The sequence below is a fragment of the Prionailurus viverrinus genome, chromosome A3, assembly GCF_022837055.1.
Source record: "Prionailurus viverrinus isolate Anna chromosome A3, UM_Priviv_1.0, whole genome shotgun sequence".
Lineage (NCBI taxonomy): Eukaryota > Metazoa > Chordata > Mammalia > Carnivora > Felidae > Prionailurus > Prionailurus viverrinus.
The window spans coordinates 111,288,429-111,309,125 of record NC_062563.1 but is presented as its reverse complement, the minus strand read 5'-3'; the positions used below and the strand labels follow the sequence as shown (position 1 = coordinate 111,309,125).

At 41.6% G+C, this 20,697-nt stretch overlaps 1 protein-coding gene across 2 annotated transcripts in view; it reads right to left on the bottom strand.

Moving 5' to 3' along the window:
- Positions 1-19,935, bottom strand: part of FEZ2 (fasciculation and elongation protein zeta 2) — a 42,517-nt gene extending 22,582 nt beyond the window's left edge. For both annotated transcript variants that reach the window (XM_047854125.1, XM_047854127.1), the window contains exons 1-5: positions 19,650-19,935; positions 15,028-15,136; positions 9,180-9,296; positions 7,151-7,292; positions 5,826-6,094 (exon numbers count right to left, since the gene is read on the bottom strand). In XM_047854125.1, the coding sequence (XP_047710081.1) occupies positions 5,826-6,094; positions 7,151-7,292; positions 9,180-9,296; positions 15,028-15,136; positions 19,650-19,903 (891 nt within the window). In that variant the 5' untranslated portion in view covers positions 19,904-19,935. The remainder of the gene's footprint in view (positions 1-5,825; positions 6,095-7,150; positions 7,293-9,179; positions 9,297-15,027; positions 15,137-19,649) is intronic.
- Between the last annotated feature and the right edge of the window lie 762 nt (positions 19,936-20,697).

The window sequence follows — 20,697 nt, the reverse complement described above, 5'->3', positions numbered from 1 at the left end:
CTACTATTTATTGCTGTCTATAAATACAATGCACCCAGAGGACTGCCAACATTTTTAAGTTTTTCATTTGGCCCCAAATCTAGAAGACAACTGGTCTACCCGCTGGCTCTCTTCACTTAGCTACTGGGAATCTGACACAAAGGTCTATTGCTAGGCAGGTTGCCTTAGGCATGTGGCTTGGAGATGGACTGGTCAAGGCATCACCACATGTAGACACAACTCAGGCTGCTGGATGGGGCTCTGAGGAAAGGAGAACTCAACACACACAGATAAAATAAGGTTACATTTTATAATAAATTTTAGTCATAGTATAGTGATCTTTTTATACAAACTCACTTAAATGGAGTTTGCATCTTTTTTTCTTCAAATTTTTAATTTTACTCAATTTTAGTCTAAATCAGGAGTTGGCCAACTTTTCCTATAAAGGGCCAGAGAGTTAATATTTTAAGTTTACAGTCCACACAGTCTCTGTCACAACTATCCCGTTCTGTCCTTGTAACACCAAAGCAGCCATAGACCATATGGAAATGAATGGACATGGCTGTATTCCAATAAAACTTTATTTATAAAACAGGTAGAGGGCCAATTTGGCCTTCCGGCAGTAGTTTGCCTTGTCAATCCCCAGTCTGTATCATCTTAGCAAATGTGAAATTTAAAAATTCCAAATTAGAAAGAAGGAAAAAGGGAAGAAAAAAAGCTAGTTGTACCTTATTATAAACAAAAGCCCCAAATTCAAGTAGGGTATCAGAACAGATCCTTCTAAGCTAAGAGCTAGCACAATTTGGAATAACTTCAGAACAATCTAATAGGAGCTATCTAAATGAAAATAAATTTCTCTTACCTTAAAGTCAGCTTTGGTGAAGATTAAATGAAAACTATTACTGGTGCATTTTTGCATGCAAAAGAGAAACAAAATAGATTTGACTATTCATCATAATCTGAGCTAAATGACTCATAAATACAGAGCAATGCATCTGTGAAAGAAAGATATAAGAAAGAGTATCTATCATCCAAGCCCTAGCTGTCCCCCATCTTGAAGCAGTTATCTCCCCGACCCCCAAAAGCAATAGACCAGGGCAATATGATTCTTTTCACAACAGAGTTACTGATTCCTAATACCCCATGAGTTTTCAAAATAAACTTCTTCGGGTTATACTGAAGCAATTATACATTTTTGCTGGTGCTAAGTCCAACACATGAGAACTCGCTCTTGAAAGTTCAATGTGAGTATGGCAAACAGAAAACTATTCATTCCTATCTTCGCAACCCTAGACTTATAATACATAACCTTATATGTGACTTTTAATTTAAAAACATTACTGGATTCTAAAGGAGGAAATATGGCCATTTCATCCATATGCCGAGGTATGATGCCAAGCGAGTACCCATTAATATCTTTACAACTTCAGGTAACTCTAGGTGACAACCACTGCTAAATTAAAACATACCTAGTGGGACGCCTGGGTGGCTCAGCCAGTTGAGTGTCTGACTCTTGATTTCAGCTCGGTCATGATCTCACAGTTCATGAGTTCAAGCCCCACATCAGGCTCTGCACTGACAGTGTGGAGCCTGCTTGGGGTTCGCTCGCTCTCCCTCTCTCTCGGTCTCTCTCTCCCACCCACTCTCTCTCTCAAAATAAATAAATACTTTTTAAAAATAAAATTTAAAAAATAAAATGTAACTGGTATACTTGGACTTGTTCTTGTACTCATGGGAACTGCCACTGAAATTCAATAATCTGTGACTCTATTCAATACAAACAGAAGATTGGCAAAAAAATAAAATTTAAAAGACCACCTGATAGAACAATAATTCAAATATGACAACTCCAAATCCTCTGGGATTGTATCTCCTTTATAGTGAAGTTTCAATTCAACAAACAGGCATTACGTGATGTGCAAAGTAGCAAAAATTAGGTGAGATGCTGAACAATGAAACAATGTGAATGAGCCTTTGGGAAGGCTGATGATGATAAATTATGACACTATGAGATTAAAAGTATGTGTACCTCATAAATATGAAAAACATCTCTTACGTGACTTAATAGGCAACTCACAAGAGAATACAGAAGTCAACGGATCAAACCATTACTTGCCTTTCAGATCAACAAAAGATCGAAAGGCTAATAATATCCGTTGTTGGCTGGAAGTGTGGGGAAATGGTCGCTCACTCACACTATTACTAGGTTCATTTCTGTAGAACAATTTGAAAAGTTGGTTGTGGAAAACGCTCCAAAACTGTATATCCTTTGACTCAGAAATTCCATGGATATCAGTGAATGAGTAGACTGTTCCACTAACCAAAAGAAAAATATATAAGAACTACATTCAACCTTAGGAAAATGGTAACTCTAGTTTGATAAATTCCAGAGACAACTAGCTAGTAGGCAGTTGGACATATAATAACTAGCATTTACTCAGGATATATGCTAGTCTTAACACACATTATTTCATTTAGTCCTCCCAAAACTCAAAGGGAGATAGATGTACTCAGTGACAGGAGCAGGATTCAAACACAGCTCTTCCCCCAAAGTTCTTAATCAATAGGCTACTCCTCCTCCATGGGTTTGACACCTGACAGAAAATTCCAAGGTAGAAATACAGGTTTGCAAGTTTATCTTTCTTTCACACATTTATTCAGCAGAAAAATGAGTACTTAATGTTACACTTAAGGATATAAAAGAAGATAAAGTTACATTTCCTATCCTTAGGGAACCTGACAGAGACAGACATGAAAACAAAAAAACCTGCAGTCCTGTGTGACCGTGACAAAAGAAACAGTCACGAGGAATAATACTAACCCCAAAAGGAGAGACTAGTCAATTCTGCATTGGAGGAAGAGTCACCGAGGAAGGCTCTAAGAAAGGAAGACAATGCTTGAAGGTCGACTTAAAAAAAAAAAAAAAAAAGTCCTCCAAGTGGACTGGGGGAAACAGGAAAAGCGGGGCTCTCCAGAAAAGGAAAGGGCACGTATAAAAGCACCAAGGCCCAAAGAGCACAGTCAGTTCCAAGAAATGCACACAGGTCATCATAGTGATTAACAGACAGTACCCATCAACCATTCCAATCTCCACTCCCACCGCTCTCTTTCTCCTGATGCTGAACAACAGGACATAGGAGATACAGTTTTCTGCTCTCTTAAGTCTCATTTCCTAAAGAGAAGAACCATCCTCTAACCTCCTCTCCAAACAGAGACCTGGAAAAGGACAGGACAACCGACCTTGCCCATCAGGAGGAGCAGTGACATAGTGACCACCCTACAGAAAACAGCTCTCCGGCAGCTTTGCTACCGACCACCTTACCCAGCCTTTTATTGTCTTGGTGGCATTTATTACTACCAGAAATTACACTCTCTAGTCTTTCTTTCTTACACTCCTAGTCATTCATTTGCTGAACGGATATTTCTTTGTCTTATCCAACATGCAGATTTTAAAAATTAAAACAAAGCCAGATAAGATTTCACTTGTATAAGATACTCAATACTTTATATTTAATAGTATTTCTACGCCCCTCCCCAATTGTCTCCCCAAAACTGTCTAGTGCTCAATCTAAATAGCATCCCTCAGCCCCCAATTTTTTTTTCCCTACAGAAAATGTTTGAAACAAAATGTCTCCAAAATTAACACCTAAATAGTTTAACTCTGCTCTAGTCCCACCCAGATATTTCATTACAGTATCTTTGGACCAAAACAAACAGCTAGCAAACATGGATAGAGGGTTATACCAACTACAAACTGATGTTTTGTTTCAGTGAAACATGTTTAAGGAAAAATGGAAGGAAGGCTACTCCATGCTTAAGGAAAGAAAACCACGTCCTGCTAATAAAACAAAAATATCTATGGCAAAAAGAAAAACGCGACCAATGTTGTTAGAAAGCAGGTAATACATGGTATCTGTAAGAACGTCACCAATTTTTAGAAATTTGTGTCACTGATAACTCTTAGAGGTCAGGCTCTGCCCAAACCACGTGTTCTATAAAGTGTCTAACAAGGTACTATCCTTTGCAATCTGTTTATCCAATTGGCCACTTCACTTTAAGGTTCTTTTGAGCCACCCACCACTATTTTCAGAATCATAGGTTTCAGGCTCCTTGAGTCACAGATGGGATGGTCTTTCTCCAGCTTAGAGGGAACCAGTACCACGAGCTCAGCAAGGCCATCAGTAACCTGATTAAAGGTTTTGTTACAAATAGTAGATCAGGACTCGAGAAGCAACTTCCCAGGTCCAAATACTGTGAAAAAAATGGACTTTTACTATGAATCTATTTCATGACTCATAAAGGTTCGAGTAAGAGCTAAATCTTACCTTGCCAAATCCATTTCTCAATATAAATGCCATGTACAATTACACAGTGAATCCACTCTAACCCTTTTTATACAGGAGTTACAAAAAGAAGCCTTTAAACCCCTCTAGGGACAAATTTATTTTCCTCAGCCAAGTGTTAACACCAATAAATGGAGGGTTTACATGTAATTCCTAAAAGCAGACAGACAGAAATTACCAACCACGCTATGACTTTTTGACTAAGCATTTCATTTAATCACACTTGTATAATAGGGCAAGTTAAAGGTGCAATGTTTTTAAAAATATGACATCCAAATTTTGCTCCAGAAATTTAAAGCACACTTTCCAGAACTGTATATTCAAACAAATGTTTTGAAGCTATGTCCTTTCTATACACAAGTGGACATCACACTAAGACCATGTATTTACTCACAGGCCCAAGCAGACAATGAATGGGCTAAACGGCGAGATCTCTTTGTTTGTATCAACTGCTCATTGGTGACCCAGCAACCCAGAACTGCATTCTCTTTCCTGGATTCCATGAGAGGCTGGTTAGTGAGAACTACTTCTCTGATATAAGTATTCTTTAGAAAAAAACAAATCAAGACTTAAAGGCAGAACTTACATTATTACAAACCATAATAGCTAGTTTGTGATAATTCGTATTACCAGGTTATCAGTATCAAGAATGAAAAAGGGACATTCCTCTTAGAAAACTGGATCCCTCTGGACAACCATTATAGTCCAAAAAAACAAAACTGACATTTCTTCACACACAAATAATACGAAGGTGGCAACATATAAGGCCTCAAATGATCAAAAAAAAAAATGAAATGGCCCTAAGACCAATAAAGAAACACATCTCATAAAATTAATGTTTATGATGGATTTTAATCACGTGAAATTAAGAGGACCACTTAAGAAAACTGAAAAAGCAGAAAACAAGAAATTTTACATGAAGAGTCAAAGATGCACATATTCTCAACTTTTTTGTCCCCGGTCAGAAATATTCTAATCTGCCAAACACTCAAGCAAATGGCTGATGTCACATAACTGCCTCCAATGCCTTCATGTTCCAACTTCGCTGATAAATCAGGAGGAATCTGACTGTGAATCAGTCTGTGCTTTCAGGCTCAGCACAGTTCAGCAACCCTTAGAGGCACCCCCTTTTAATTGTTTATTATACAACTCCTGCAAGATGAGCAAAAATAAGAAAATAATACCATTCATACGCCCACCAGCCAAACATAAATAATCACCGTTAATGCTTTGATACCTTTAAGACACCCTCCTTCTTTCTTCCTCCTCTTCCTTCCACTTACTTCTCCCCTGACCATACCCAGAAAACCACTGTGTCCTCACCCAGAGAACCCCTTTCTGAAACTGCTGAGCACAGTGGCATTCTCCACCAGAACCTGTGGGCACCGCGGTGAGAAGCACTCGCATGCGTAGGCACCGCCTGCCTGCCTGGGGCCTGGAGCGCTGGGACCACCACGGAAGCAGCTTCCAAGTGCTCAAGGACTCCTGCAAAACACCACTTACTGTGCCGGGCATATGACTTCTCTCGTTCTTCCCATTCTGAGAGCTGCCGTTCTTGAGTTTCTTTTTCTTTTTGGCTGTTTCTTTGTGCTCTTTCTGTTTGTTCTGCACTTCAATGAGAACAGAAATGAAGCTGTTTTTCACTTCCTTTTCGAACTCCAGTTCATCTCGCAGGGCCAGCTGCTGCACCAGCTCCTCGGAGTATTCCTTGATGGCAGTCTCAATTTCTTCCAGTAGCTCATTTAATTCAGATACCGGGAGCCTTTTTACTCCTGCGGCCAGAAGCAAAGCACAGCAGATACTAAGACAAAAATGTTTCGGGAGACGAGCACAACAGGGGGTTTCATGCCAAAAGAGCAGACACCATACTCTAAGCAATGAAACTGTTCACAATCTTCTCATAATCCTCAAACTTCTGGTGGGCAGGACTGAGCAGAGGTAGGCAGCAAAGTTACTTCTCAAGAGGCTGAGAAGTGTAACAACATTCTTTACTTGTCTAACTCAATCATCCCACCAACAGCACTCCAGTCAAGACTAAAAAAAGCTTGAACAAGAAACAGAACAAACACAAAAGCTGAGGGAGAGTACCCAAACTACCTGCTGACAAGAAACTGCAAGCAACTTAGCAGGGTTCTAGCACACTTCAAAAGACAGAAGTCGATTTGAAACAATTAAACTAAATACATATTTAATCACATATGGCCCAATGTGTGAATTTTTTTGAAGACTGGGAAGAAAGAAGGAAGGCCTACTCCCTAAAGCCCACTTCAGATTTTTCTCAGCACTTCTCCTCATGTGAGGCTATGATGTCACTAAAGTCCCAACACCCAGGACCTCAGAGTGTGACTGTATTTGGAGATGGGGTCTTTACAAAGATAATTAAGTTACAATGAGGTTGTTAGGGTGGGCTCTAATCCAGTGTGAGTGGTGTCCTTATAAAATGACAAGATTAGGACAGAGATACATGCAAAGAGAAGACCACGGGAGGACAGAGAGAAGACATCTACAAGCCAAGGAGAGAGACCCCAGAAGAAACCAAACCTGCCAACACCTTCATCTTGAACCTCTAGCCTCCAGACCTCTGAGAGGATAAATTCCCGTTGCTTAAGCCCCCGGCATGTGGTACTTCGTTACACAGCCCGAGCCGACTAGTACAGGATTCAAAGGTGAATGTGACAAAGTCCCTAAGCAATGATAAAGATATGCCCGAGTATTACTAGAGGGCTGAAGAAGGGTGCATAACTTAGCCTTTGGAGTGAAAGCTTTCTGGAGATGGTTTGAGATGCACAGGAAGTCTAAAGAGCATGGAATGAAGGAGGGTGTCTTACTCTCTTCATAACTGCTAGTACTGGACCTCTTAAGAGTCTGGATTTCCTGGGACAGCATCGACAGCCGATCTGACTGCGTGGGTGTCTCGTCATCTTCTGGGTCTGGAGATTCCTGCATCATTTCTTCAATTTCTTCAATAACCTTCCAAAATACACACACCACTGTTAATCAGATATACTTGGGAAAAACAATCTCTCTGCAACATGGCGCTCATGAGGCAACCGGAAAAGAAGGGCACTGAAATATCCACTAACCAACACTGTGCAGGAGTTGGTGTTCTGAATAATCACAATTTTGACTGTTAAGAGTGAACATGGTTTATCAAGGAAATAAAATTTACAATATGCTGAACACAAAATTAAACAGAATAATATTTAATATGCCCATCATGATTCAGTAGATCTATCAGATCTTGAAGGTCTGAGAAATGGTGCAAAACACAGGTACAATTTACCTTACACATGCTAGAACCAGATCATCGTTACAGTCAAAAGAAAGCAAATGACAGAAAATTCACCATATGACACATGCAAGTAATCAATCGAAAGCCATTTAATCAAACTGACATAAAATTTTTGAAATACAACAGTATAAAAAATAAAGCAAGAAATTACCTTTATAGCAGTAAAATTTCCCTTTAATGGCAGAAAAGGAATTTCATATATTAATTCCGTGAAAGACTAAGAGATATTCAAAAATTACGTGACATGTAGAAGCTTAAAGGGAAAAAAAGCTGCACAAAAACACGAAAATTTCAGAACCATCTTTCAGACAATGATCTACTGTCATGTGCAACGCTGCTCGAATCTTCCAACAGTACCTTGTCCTGCTCCACTTTTTAAAAGTTGAGAAGGATACAGAAGTCAGTGAGAATGTAAAACCACAAAAATTACTCAACAGTTAGAAAAAATAGGTCTAAGAGTTAAAAAAAAAAAAAAAGGAAAAAAGAAACTATTAAGAAAACATTCAGGATGAATCAGTAAGCTTAAGGGCAAAGAAAAGTAAATCTGAAGGAGGTGGGGATTATGGTAATTAGTAAGAAGATTTTCTCAAATAGGCATTATAAAACAGTACAATGAAATGCCAGAGGAGGCTGCAGAATCTATTTCTCCAAGTCTCAGAAGCAGGAACAGTTTACGGCATTCAGGCAGATAGATTACTGAGGAGACTGTGAACTCACAGGGTCACGTATTTCCCTGAGATATCATGATCAACCTCCCACAACCCTCTAACCTATTATCTGGCATTTTAAGCACCACACTCTTCCCAGGCCTACAATAATCTAACCACAAATATGACTAAGGAGCATCAAAATGGCACATTTTAATGGACTCCTCCCATCCTTGCCATAACATATCTCTTTCCCGACCTCATCTTTCCAGCCTAAAAATGTAATGTGGTAGCATTCACAGTCAGAGCAGCCACAAGCATGTTATTTCAGGAAGGAGTTCTTACACCACATTTTGACAACACAACAGCAGTGGGAAGAGTATTCAGACAATGAGAAAGCTGATTCAAGCGGTTTACATGAACACAGAGTTGACATTATGAGAGCACGCCACAGGAATAAAGCTCACTTCTTTCCGGGTTCACAGTACGCACTTCTAATAAGTACTAATGATTTTTACACAGGCTTTTAGAGGAACTGGGTAATTTCTACACAGATACATCAGAGTTGGCCATGTCTTGCCAACCCTAAAAAAAGTACCAAACTCACAATATTTTTTGTCATTTCAGGTTAAGCAATAACCCTCCCTTAGTAATAACTCGCTGCACGGATTTAACAAGGTCTATACTGGAAAACTGCCTATCTTGAAGAATCTTCCCAACTAGCATAATCCCATCTGCTTTGGATTACATATACTTTCTTCTTTTCTCAGTGGAGGAGTTAACTGATAAGCCTACATAAACAGAAAATGCGGGAAAAATCAGTAGATTCCAACAACCCGTCACTTATTGCCACAGTTAGAAATTGTCCTTCAGCTCGAGGTTCTCTTTTCCTTTCCTCGATGAATTTCTCCACAATACCTGGTCTGCAGTGAAGAGGGGCTCTTCATTAACGCAGGAGACAATGATTGAATGCATATCCAGCTGTTCTCTCAGCTCCTCATCGTCTGATGTATCAAAGAGCAAACTGTCACTTATCTAAAAGCAAAATAACCCACTGTTAAAAGCAGGAAATTCTGATCACAACAAAGTCACAGTGTCTGGGTAAAGAGTCTTCCCTCGAAAGGGAGAAATGACTCCAATCACTGTGCGCTAGACAGTGTACGAAGTGCTTTATGTATTCACCTCAAACACAAATGAGGGGAATGGAAACATGAAATTGCCTGCATGAATGCTGCCTGCACCCCTACTGCCCAATACAGACACACACGTAGCTGCTTTTTCCATGGAGAAGAATGTTTTACACAGTATTTGTTAGGAAGTTGTAGGGAATGATAGAGACACCCAAAGGAGGCAACAGGCGGGTTTAGCAGCGAATGTTATTTAGTTAACAATCTAATAGTAAAAGTAGTAGATGTTAAAATTACACAGATGACATAAAGTTAATTACTTGCAAACTAACTTCTAATATTCGGGGTAAAATATCAAGAATCACTCCCTGGCACTGTCCACGGGGGTCATACTTTGCGTTACAGTGGAACATCTCTCTTTCCAAAAATAAAATCTCTCTAGGTTCCAAGAAGATCTTTCAACCTAACTGTGCTGGAAGTTTCTGTTTGCTTCACTGCCATTTTCCACTCTGCTCTGGGCCTCAGGAGGCTGAAGTTTATGGCCTAAATCAAAGCACGCCCTTGACTTCAGGGCAGTCCCTACTGCCTCCCTAGTTCCTCATACAGAAGCATCCGAAGTGTAAGGGTGAATCCAACCCACCCAGTAGGAAACCCACAGTGAGAAGTGCAAGGAACCGCTGGTGGGCTGCCTTTCAGAACATCAGGCAGGGAGAGGAGCAACGCCAGTGCTCCAGGGTCTCTCCCCCCACACACTGCAATTCCATGCTGCACCACGGTGATGACATGGCTCCCCACTCTATTCTTCCCGGACCATCGGCCTAGGAAAGGCCTGCACGTGGCCTTCAGCGTACCATTGTGAAATTTCAGACTGTGTATGAAAAAAAGAATCTAAAAGCTTCCAGAGAGAGGTAAAAAAAAAAAAACACATTAAAAGGATCAAGAATCAAAAATGTCATTTGAACTCTCAACAGCAACCAAAGAAGCCAGAAAACGATTACTATTATTTCCATGTTTCAATACATTCCACCCTAGAATCCTATCTCCAGCTAAACAATTAGATGGGAGCTTGGAATAAAGACATTTTCAAGTATTCAAGTTCTCAAAGTATTTGACCTCATACACCCTTTCTCAGACAGCTACTGCAAAATATGCTGCATTAAAACCAGGAGGAAAGCCAGAAAGGAAGCAGACAAGGGATCTAATACAAGAAAGAGGTGAGGGCATTCTCGTAATGAAAGTGAAGTAAAGATCCCAGAATGTTGGCTGTGATGCTCAACGAGAGAGTGACCAGGTCAGATGAGAATGGTTATTGCACAGGACGTTAAGAAAAGCACAAGAGGAAGAAAGACAGACACTAACAGATTATCTGGTGTATGTCACTTACTAAAGTGAGTTTCAGGGCTCTGTTGAAGCTGAATCTGTGAGCTAATGGTAACTTAAATAAAACACAAGGCAATTATTATTACCCTAAGAAAAAAAATTACAAGAGGAAATTTCTCATGATATACGGAAATGGGTCAACTGTGAACATTTAAACAGTCAATGTAAATGATTAAAATTAACTTAACCAAATATCTTAATATAATTATATTGGAAAGACAAGGGAAGGGAAAGTTTTGGTGATGGGGGTTGGAGAAAGGACTGAGAAAGACCCAAACCCTCATCCTCTGGATGTAAAGTAAATGGATAAAGTCTAAAGTTGGAAAGGAAAAAAAAAAGCAACTAAAATGGGAGAATGTTTGACTTCAAAATTATAGAAGTGGAGATGACATGTGCCTCGGTAGTCATAAGGATGTACGGGATGATGGAGAGGAGACCTAACAATTATCTCCACAGGTCCTTAAATTTTAACACTTCCCAAAATCAATCTTCATTATAATCTGAGGACCACAGATTTATTTTTCCCCTCACAAAGTTTTAATTTTGAAGTGACCCCTAAGGAAGATAGGATCATCTTCTTCCTGCTTCTACTCTTGAAGATGAAAAGGTGCATACAACAACGTTCCCTGTCCCTGAAAAAATGCTCATGGCAGGAGGAGGAAGATGGCACAGGAGAGGTTCCTAAAGCAATGTGATTCCGAAGCCTTCTATCATCTAAGCATGTTCAAAACCGGCACTGGATTTAGAAATTGTTTTCATAGCTATTGCCAAGATACACAAGTGATACCAGTAACCCATTAGAATAGATTTCCATAACAACAGAAATAATGATCCCAGATCATCTTTCCCGGGACTGAGCCAAGTCCATTCCCCACAGAGATGGCATATGTTAAGGGCTGGAACCCCTTTCGGGCTTTGAAAGCTAACCTTGGCTGTCATGGGTGTCATTATTCACTCTCCCATTCGGCATCAGTGTGTCTTCTCTCTGCCAAGCGTTCCCATCACTCCTTCCTGTGCCAGGTTAGACACACAGCCGGTGGTTCTACTGCCCTGTATGAAACTGAAGCTGCTTCGGATGGAAAAAATGTGCCCATGTAAGAATTTGGAACGTACTAGTTGCCTTACTCCAGAAAAGACTCATCCAATTCAGAAGTATGCCGTCTTAAACATCTTAAACCTCAATGAAAGAAAAATCAAAAGCTGAAATCTGGCAAATGGTGGTTTTCCTAAAGGTTTTCCTCAGCCTAATGCAAAAGAAATGTCTTCTCCCTTCGTCAAGGAAAAAAAAAATTCCTATAGATCTTGTTTTACAATTGGAATAAACTAAAGAATGCTTCCAAAAGGCAAATTTAACACAATTCAGTCACGGGAAGGATCGAGCACAGGTGGCAATGCTAAACAAGATAACTCAGGTTAAAAAAGATGTAATGATATGCTATCTAATGGAATGAGATGGTTGCTTCTTATACAGTTCCGCATTGCCCACTTGTTCTTAAGGAACTTAATGTGTGCCACTCCTTCCTGAGAAACAGAGTTCTAATTTCTAATTTCAGTTCTATTCATCAGACAGATAGATGACAGATGGATAATCGCTTGTCCACTTTAATCTGATGAGGTTTCCAGATAAGGTTTTTATAATTAAGATTAGTTACTAGTACTAAACTCCAAGTGGTTACTAATCAACTACCCTCAGCCATACCATTATTCTGGAATTAAAAACAACAACCAAAAGGCAGAAAAAGGGAGTGACTTCCTAAAGTGCAATCTAAGAACTATACAAGACATACATTTTATTCAATGAAACTAAATTAGAGTGTCCCATTCATCCTGCAATGTACTTCCATTTGAAACTATGAAAGGCTCTCTTCTATGCTATATTTTATTATGTCAAACAAAAAATTACTCATTAATTGGCTATCATGGATTTAGCACTATGTTAAATAATATAAAAATAGCTACTTTTTAAAAAAGAACTTTCCATCATGGTCTCTGACCTTATGGTCTCATTGACGAGATCATACATTCGTTCACTCAACATAACTTGTCCTAGTACTCACTATGTGCCAGGCACAGTGATAGCTACTAAAAACACAATTACAAAGACACCTGCCAGCAAGTCACAATCTAATGACAGACCCTGAAACATATATGATTAATAAGAGAACAAAGTAATGGTTAGAAACATGAACAATGTGCTGTCAGTATTAGTACCCAGGAGACAACGGGGCTAACCTCTGTGGGACAGATAAGTCCTTGAAGATTTTCACAACCCCACCAGTGTAACCGATTCCCACAGAGAGAGGTGCATTTTCCTCCCGCACAGGGATTTAGGCCATGGCTAAATGACCATCTGTCAGAGATGCTGTAGATGGGGATTCCCCCCAAGTGAGAGGGTGGATTAAGTGTCCTTTAAAGTCGCTTCCAACTCTAAAATTGTATAATTCCATGAGATCAGCAAAGGCTAAAACAGTAATAGGAAGCTTCAGAGAGGAAGGGAAACTTGAACTAAGCCCAAAATGATAGCTAGGGTCTAAATAAACAGAAGATAGAGCATAAGGTATGCTGTTTTATTCCTTTTCACTAAACATATGCCAGGTTGGTCAACAAAATAGCTTTGTGGGGTTAATAACTGGAACATACAGTAAGATTTCTGTATCTACTAGAATACTAGGAAATAGAAGCAAAATTCTGTATTTTACAAGAAAATAATAGCAGCAGGCTTTCCTGAATCATATATTTAAGAAAACTGTTTTCATAAAACATTAGCAATACTATTTAAAATAATGACAGCCCCACTGCATTATACTCTCAATTACACAACTATACTTAATGAAATACAGAGCGTGCCAAAAAATCTGGCATGAGTTTACACTGTTACATGATAAGGAACTTCAAACAGTCAGGCCCGGAAACTTAACATAATTTGGCTACATGTCTCATCACCTTTAGATAAACCAACAATGTGATTTTCCACTTAAAACAACTATCTTCCTGGGGCGCCTCGGTGGCTCAGTCAGTTGAGTATCTGATTCTTGATTTCAACTTAGGTCATGATCTCACAGTTCGTGAAACAGAGCCCTGCAACGGGCTCCACGCCGAGCATGGAGCCTGCTTGAGATTCTCTGTCTCCCTCTGCCACTCTCTCCTGCTTGCACTCTCTCTCTCTCTCAAAATAAATAAACTTGAGGAGAGGAGAGGAGAGGACAGGAGAGGGGAGGGGAGGGGAGGAGAGGAAAAGAGAAAATGAAATCTCTGCATTAAAAAAAAAATTAGGGGCACATGGGTGGCTCAATCAGTTAAGCTTCCAACTTCAGCTCAGGTCATGATCTCGTGGTTGGTGAATTCAAGCCCCTCATCAGGCTCTGTGCTGACAGCTCAGAGCCTGAAGCCTGCTTCGGATTCTATGTCTCCCTCTCTCTGCCCCTCCGCACTTGCGTGTTCTCGCTCTCTCTCTCAAAAATAAATAAATAAACATTAAATTATCTTCCCTTTTCTACACTCCCACCCCAGATGTCCTATCAATTGTGATCACACTTAAGACATCTTCACATTACAATACCAAGGAATCCTAAGCAGCCTCAGTTAGCCAAGAACAGTAATGTCTTTTTTTTTTAATGTATATTTATTTTTTGAGACAAAGTGTGAGCAGGGTGCAGCAGAGAGAGAGAGACACACACACACACAGAATCTGAAGCAGGCTCCAGGCTCTGAGCTGTCAGCACAGAGCCCGACATGGGGCTCAAACCCAGGAACCGTGAGATTATGACCACAGCCAAAGTCAGACACTTAACTGACTGAGCCACTCAGGTGCCCTGAACTGTAATGTCTTTTAGGTTCCCCAATACTCACAGAAACAGAATCTTCCAAAAACATGTCACGTCCAACAAGTCCTTAAATTCATCAGAAAGTTAACTCTATGTTGATATTCCAGTACCCTCAATGTATAACTGAGTTTTCTCAGCATACTAAAGTTATGCTAGTTAAGCTCAGGAGAAAAATGCTCATCACTGGTGTTCATACACAGGTAATGAAGATTTGGCTAAACATACAAAAGTGAGTGTGTGCAGGGGAAGAACTAGAGGAAAGTGCTAGCAAGCTGACAGTAGTGGAGCCAAGATGGCAACAGTGGGCCACTCCAATTGCTAGAAACTTGGAAATAAGAGGCAACCCAATGAACATGCGTGAAACAGAAAGGCTACTTTTTAGTTCCATCCTCAGGATCAGTTAGTCAGAAACTATCAGCTCAATTCTTAACTTACCCCTTTTTCTGAGAGGTTCAGTGTAAGCAAATGCAAGGTCCTAGTATGGGATGACTTCCAGTCTACAGGCATGACGTTCCCGTAATTATCGGTCAGGGCATTCCAAATCCTTAAAAAGAAGAAAACCACAATCAATGAAGGTTAACATCCTACATATCTTTTATTAAATAAACATGCAATACTATAGTGAAAGATGCAACAAAAAATAACAAAGCAAAACAACAGAAGGCCTGTTTTCCAGAAAAACACCAAAAAGAAGGGCCTCCTAAATAACACTAAATGAAAATCAACTAATCAGACTGACAAGATCAAGTGATTAAAAACTCTTTCAAAGTTGACAGCTAACATTCCCGCTGTTCTAGGTGCCAGGCACAGTCCTAAGCAATTTACATATATGAACTCATCTAATCCTCACAAACTATATTATGAAGAATCATAATTATCCCCATTTTGCAGATGAGGAAACTAAAACACAGGCAGCTTATGTAATGTTTACAGAGCCACAGAAGTAGTACACACACTATGTTTTACATTTTTCTTCAATAACTTCCTAATATACTGGTCATTTCATAGGGTGAGTCATCTTTCTCTAACCAAAATTTTTTATCCTTTTTAGAGAAAGGATTCAGTCTCAGTGTGAGGCTAGGGTTTAATATCTATTTTGTAATATAACAGGCTAAGGACTAAGATAAATGAAGGGGGAAAGAAACAGGAATTCACAATAAAATGCACAAAGGTTATATCCAATGCAATTACCCTTCCTTATTGTCAGACAGCATTTTGGGGAAGCAACAGTAAAATGAAAGGGTGCTTGACTAAAATTCAGAAAACATAGACTCTTGTTTCCATTCTTTCTCAAACAATGAGTCTTTGGCTATGTCCCTTAACCTCTCTAGGTATGAGCAACCCTTCTATAAAATGAGAAGCTTGGACAAGAATACCAGATATTCCTTCCAGTTCTATTACTCCAAGCATTATTTCACATGAGTCATGCTGAGGAAAGTCCCAAGCCACACCAGACAAGGACAGCAAACTCCAATTTCATGATCAAAATTCAGATTTCAGTACCAAAGTAATATCAGCATAATCAAACATGACATTGTATGAAAAATATGAATGACTTTAAAGATATAAATGAGATGAAATTTAATTGGGTAAGTTAAACATTACATATATAAGTGACTTAGTGGGCAGAGATACACAGATGTCATAAGGGAAAAAAAAACTAAAATATATGGCAGATATCTAATCATGAATAAGCCATTAAACAATTGAGTGGGTTTTTTTCCCCAAATGTGTAAGCCACTAAAGAGACAAAAAACAAGACCACTGAAGGCATAAAAATAAGAATGCAAGCTTAAAAATAAAGAAGGAACATACTTGATTTAATGAATTTGGGATTTGGTGCTAAACAGAAGAAGCAATGGGATGGTAACTGCCAAAAAAACATAAAATCCCAAAATGATGTCTGGCTTTGGAATGCACATCAGCTTCAATGAAAACGTGAACCCAAAAAGCTCTAGGAAACTGGCCTGTTTACCCTGCACATCTCCCAAATGCATAGTTCATTCCTATTCTCCTCTCTGTTCGAATCATAACCTTCTCCAATGCCAAAGTGCTCAAATCAGAGGCAACAGTTGCGGACTGTTAAACGTGCTGAGTTTTTGACCCACACCTTCCTACGTAAAAGCACTTCATATACCAAATAACTGACTATATACCTAACGCTGGTTAGGAACTCAAGTAGGATATTCTCGTAGGTGAAGACAGTCCAGAGTTTTGGGGACTGCTTGTTTGCTTCTTTTTAAATGAGGCTGGAGTAAGAGGGCAAGTGGAGTGCAATACTTCACCCACTAGGAGAGACTGTGGGTGAATTTGATCTTCCAAGAAAGTGAAGGACAATTAACAGTACTCTCTCTCCACCAAGGTCACAACAGTTGTAGTTGGAAGGACACAGGGCTGACTTAAGTGGAAGATTTCTAGAATTCTCCAGTCAAGACATGAATTGCCTTCATCCTTATCATAAAGTATTACAACCTGTCATAAAGAACCAGTAGGACAAAGTCAAAGGAGGTCAAAATCCTGTGACACCGAATCCTACATGATACCCTTCCTAAAGTAAAATCTTAGCAGGTAAGTACAATCCATATGTAGCCAAAAATAAAGGTGGGGCTCAGAGAAGTTAAACGAAGTGCCCTAAGCCAAGGCAATATCTAAGTGAAAGAATTCTCAACTCTCTCTAGTTTGAGGAGCAGGGATGGACATTTTGGATTCCATAAATGGAGAAATTTATGCAACAGAAAGGGGTGAGTGAGTGATGACCAGCCCCAGCCCCTGAAAAGAGAGAAAGAGGTTTGTTATGCATTCCCAAATCAAGCATCATGCATTACTACCAACATATCATCTACTAAAAACCATCATCAAGAGTAACAAAATTTTTTAAGTTTTATATCAACCTAAGATTTAAGCAAAGACTAAAATAAACTACTTTCGTGTTGTTGTTTTTTTTTTTTTAACGTTTATTTATTTTTGAGACAGAGACAGAGCATGAACAGGGGAGGGGCAGAGAGAGAGGGAGACACAGCATCGGAAGCAGGCTCCAGGCTCTGAGCCATCAGCCCAGAGTCCGACGCGGGGCTCGAACTCACGGACCATGAGATCATGACCTGAGCCAAAGTCGGAGGCTTAATCAACTGAGCTACCAGGCACCCCTAGTGTTTTTTTTTTTTTAAGTTTGTTTTGAGAGAGAGAGAGATGGAGAATGAGCCAGGGAGGGGCAGAGAGAGAGGCAGACAGAGAATGCCAAATAGGCTCCAGGCTGTCAGTGCAAAGCCCAATGCAGGGCTCAAACTCAGTTCATGAAATCATGACCTGAGCCGAAATCAAGAGTGGGATGCTTAACTGACTGAGCCACGCAGGTGCCCCTAAAATAAACTACTTTCTAGACAGTACAGGTGAAGCAAGAATAGGAAGCCTTAACTATTTGTGTACAAACCACTCATCTGTTTTGAGAAGTCACTCTTGACAAACCCAAAACCCAAAATATCATTTTTTTAATCCAGAATATGTTCTGAGTCCTTGTGATTCAGAATATATAAATCTACACATATATAAAACTATCTTCTCTGGGAACAGACTTTCAAAAATGTCATCTTTTGCTACAAGCTATGTACATGCGTGTATAAATTCGTCATCAACTCTTCCCTCCACACCTGGCAGGTCAATGAAATGATGTGGTCCCCAGCATAGCTGGGCCCAAACCACTGCCAAGGCAGTGTTTAAAGGCCCCCATTCCTAAATCCTTCTCAAGCTTCCTACCTTATTCACAGAGGAATCAGGCTGGAAGGCCCTTTCAGTGCCTGTGGATCCTTCTCCATCTCTCAAGAATCCTTCCCTAACCTCTAATCTCTCCACTCCATCAGGGCTCTAAAAACCCACCCCACCCATGTCCACACTGTTTATTGCACTACTTGAACCCTCAGCCTCTCCAGGGCTCCTCCCCAGCCACCTATACCATATGCTCAGCTCCCTCACCCTCACCACCCCTTTTACTGTCTTTTGGGGTGAAACCCTGGTACCTAACGACAACCCTTAGCCAAATTTTAAGTGGCTAGTTAAGGCTAGGCTAGTAGTTAAATGAAGTGCCCCCCAGGAACTCTGCCTCCCCCTTAACCAGCTCTCACAAATCCCTATGAATTTCCTATCATGGCTCTGAGACGGTTCTATCCTAATGACTGTTAATGTACGTGTTTACCCACCAGACTAAGAGATCCCTGTCGTTAGTAACCAGTGCGTTCCTTTCGTTTTTGCCTCTGTGGTGATGTGCACTCCACCTGGGCTCTCAGATGGAGCCAATAAATTCTGTGGCATAAATGCTGCTTTAACGCTGGTACTTTTGCACGTGCCATATCGGCGAGCTGTATGGCTAGACCTTTCTTCATCTGCCAGGCAAACTCCCACTCACCCAATCAGGATCCAGTTTTCACATTTCTTTCCCCGTGAAGCCTTTCCTGCCTCTCCCACATGTCCTATATAAAAAAATCTCCTATACTTTGCACTTACGTCCAGGAGAATATGTCACACCCATACAAATATTTGTCTGCAAGTCCACCCCCCGGCCTAAATTGTGCCCTATGTGACAGGGGTATGTTCAGTCACCTTGGTATCCCCAGGGCGAAGCAGCCTCTGGCACTGAGAGCTTAAATTAATGCTAGTTGAATGAATGAGTGGCTACACACGTGCCCGAAGAGGTGCTGTCTCTAACTACTGGCTCCGGGCAAGCAGGTTCCTCTCTGAACCAAACAGACCCGGGTCGGTTTCTAGGGAGCAGGAGGGCAGTAGCGGAGAGAGAGTAGCGTGGAGGGCCGAGAAGCGGGGATTTAAATAGCTGAGCGCCGGGAGGCCAAAAGCCCCAGGGAGCCCAGCGGGGGCGCGGGGAGGGCGGGGACTCGCCAGTCTGTGGAGGCGGAAGGAGGGCGCGGGGAGGAGCCTGTGGCCGGAGTCCCGCCGAGGCTGCGGACCGAGGGCCGGAGGGCAGGACGAGGGCTGGACGAGAGCTGGACGAGGGCAGCTCGAGGGGCAGTGGGGGGCTCCCGCCCGCTCCCGGCCGGGCCCGCACTCACTCGTCCCCCTGCAGGAGGCTGCGCTCGGTGATGGGCCGCACGGCCGCCCTCGGGGGCTCGGCGCCGGGACCCGAGGGGCGGAAACACAGGCTCAGCTTCTCCTCCAAGCTGCAGGCCAGCGCCGGGAAGCCGTCACCTCCCCCGCCCGGCCCTGCCCCGGCCTCGGGGCTCGCGTTACAGTTCTCTTGGTCCTGGAGGCTCCGGGCCGGCTCCTGGAACTCATAGAAATCCTGCCAGTCCCCGTCCGCCGCCATCGCCGCCCGGCGCAGTCGCGCGCCCCGCCCCACAGGCCTCGCCCCACAGGCCCCGCCCGAGGCCCCGCCCCACCCAGCAGGTCCCGCCCCCCCTCGGGCCCCGCCTCCTCCGTCCCGCCACCGGGGTACCTGTCAGAGCCAACTGGCCTCGGGGTCTTCCCTTTTCCTGAGGCTTCCCCGAGGTGATCGCTGTCCCCGTAGAAAGGAAACCTTTAGTTAACGTTGAGTCTCTTCCTACAGTTTCTATCACTCAGGAATGACTTCCCTCTTAACCTTTCCCTAGTGGGAAACTAGCCTAAATGTGGTGGCTAAAATAAAGGGCTTCTTTAAACTCGCGACCTAGTGTCAGATTATGACCCAGAAGAAACCGGCTCCTTTTGTTAACTTTCCAACCAGAAGAGCAGGCAGAGTCACTTGGAAATGCTTAAGCCCTACCAAAATTCATTCCACAAATATTTCATGTCTAACACACGCAAAGCACTTTCTAGACCCTGGGGAACATACAAAGATGAATAATTATGTGAATTAATATTTGCAAAGCACTTGGAACAGTGTTGGGGAAGGTAACTGAAAAGACATGACTGCCACTTGACCCGTGAGTTGGACCCAGGCACTGGAAGTCTCACACCCTCCCCTGTCCTTGGAATGTGGGTTCCACTTGCCTTTCCTGCTCCCAGAAGTGCTCCAAGGACAGAGCCTTCAGATAGTATGTGGTGTTGAGAACACCTGCGGGGTATACCATGACTGAACCCAGTTAGGCCTCTTAATAAACTTTTGAAGATTTGGCAGGTGGG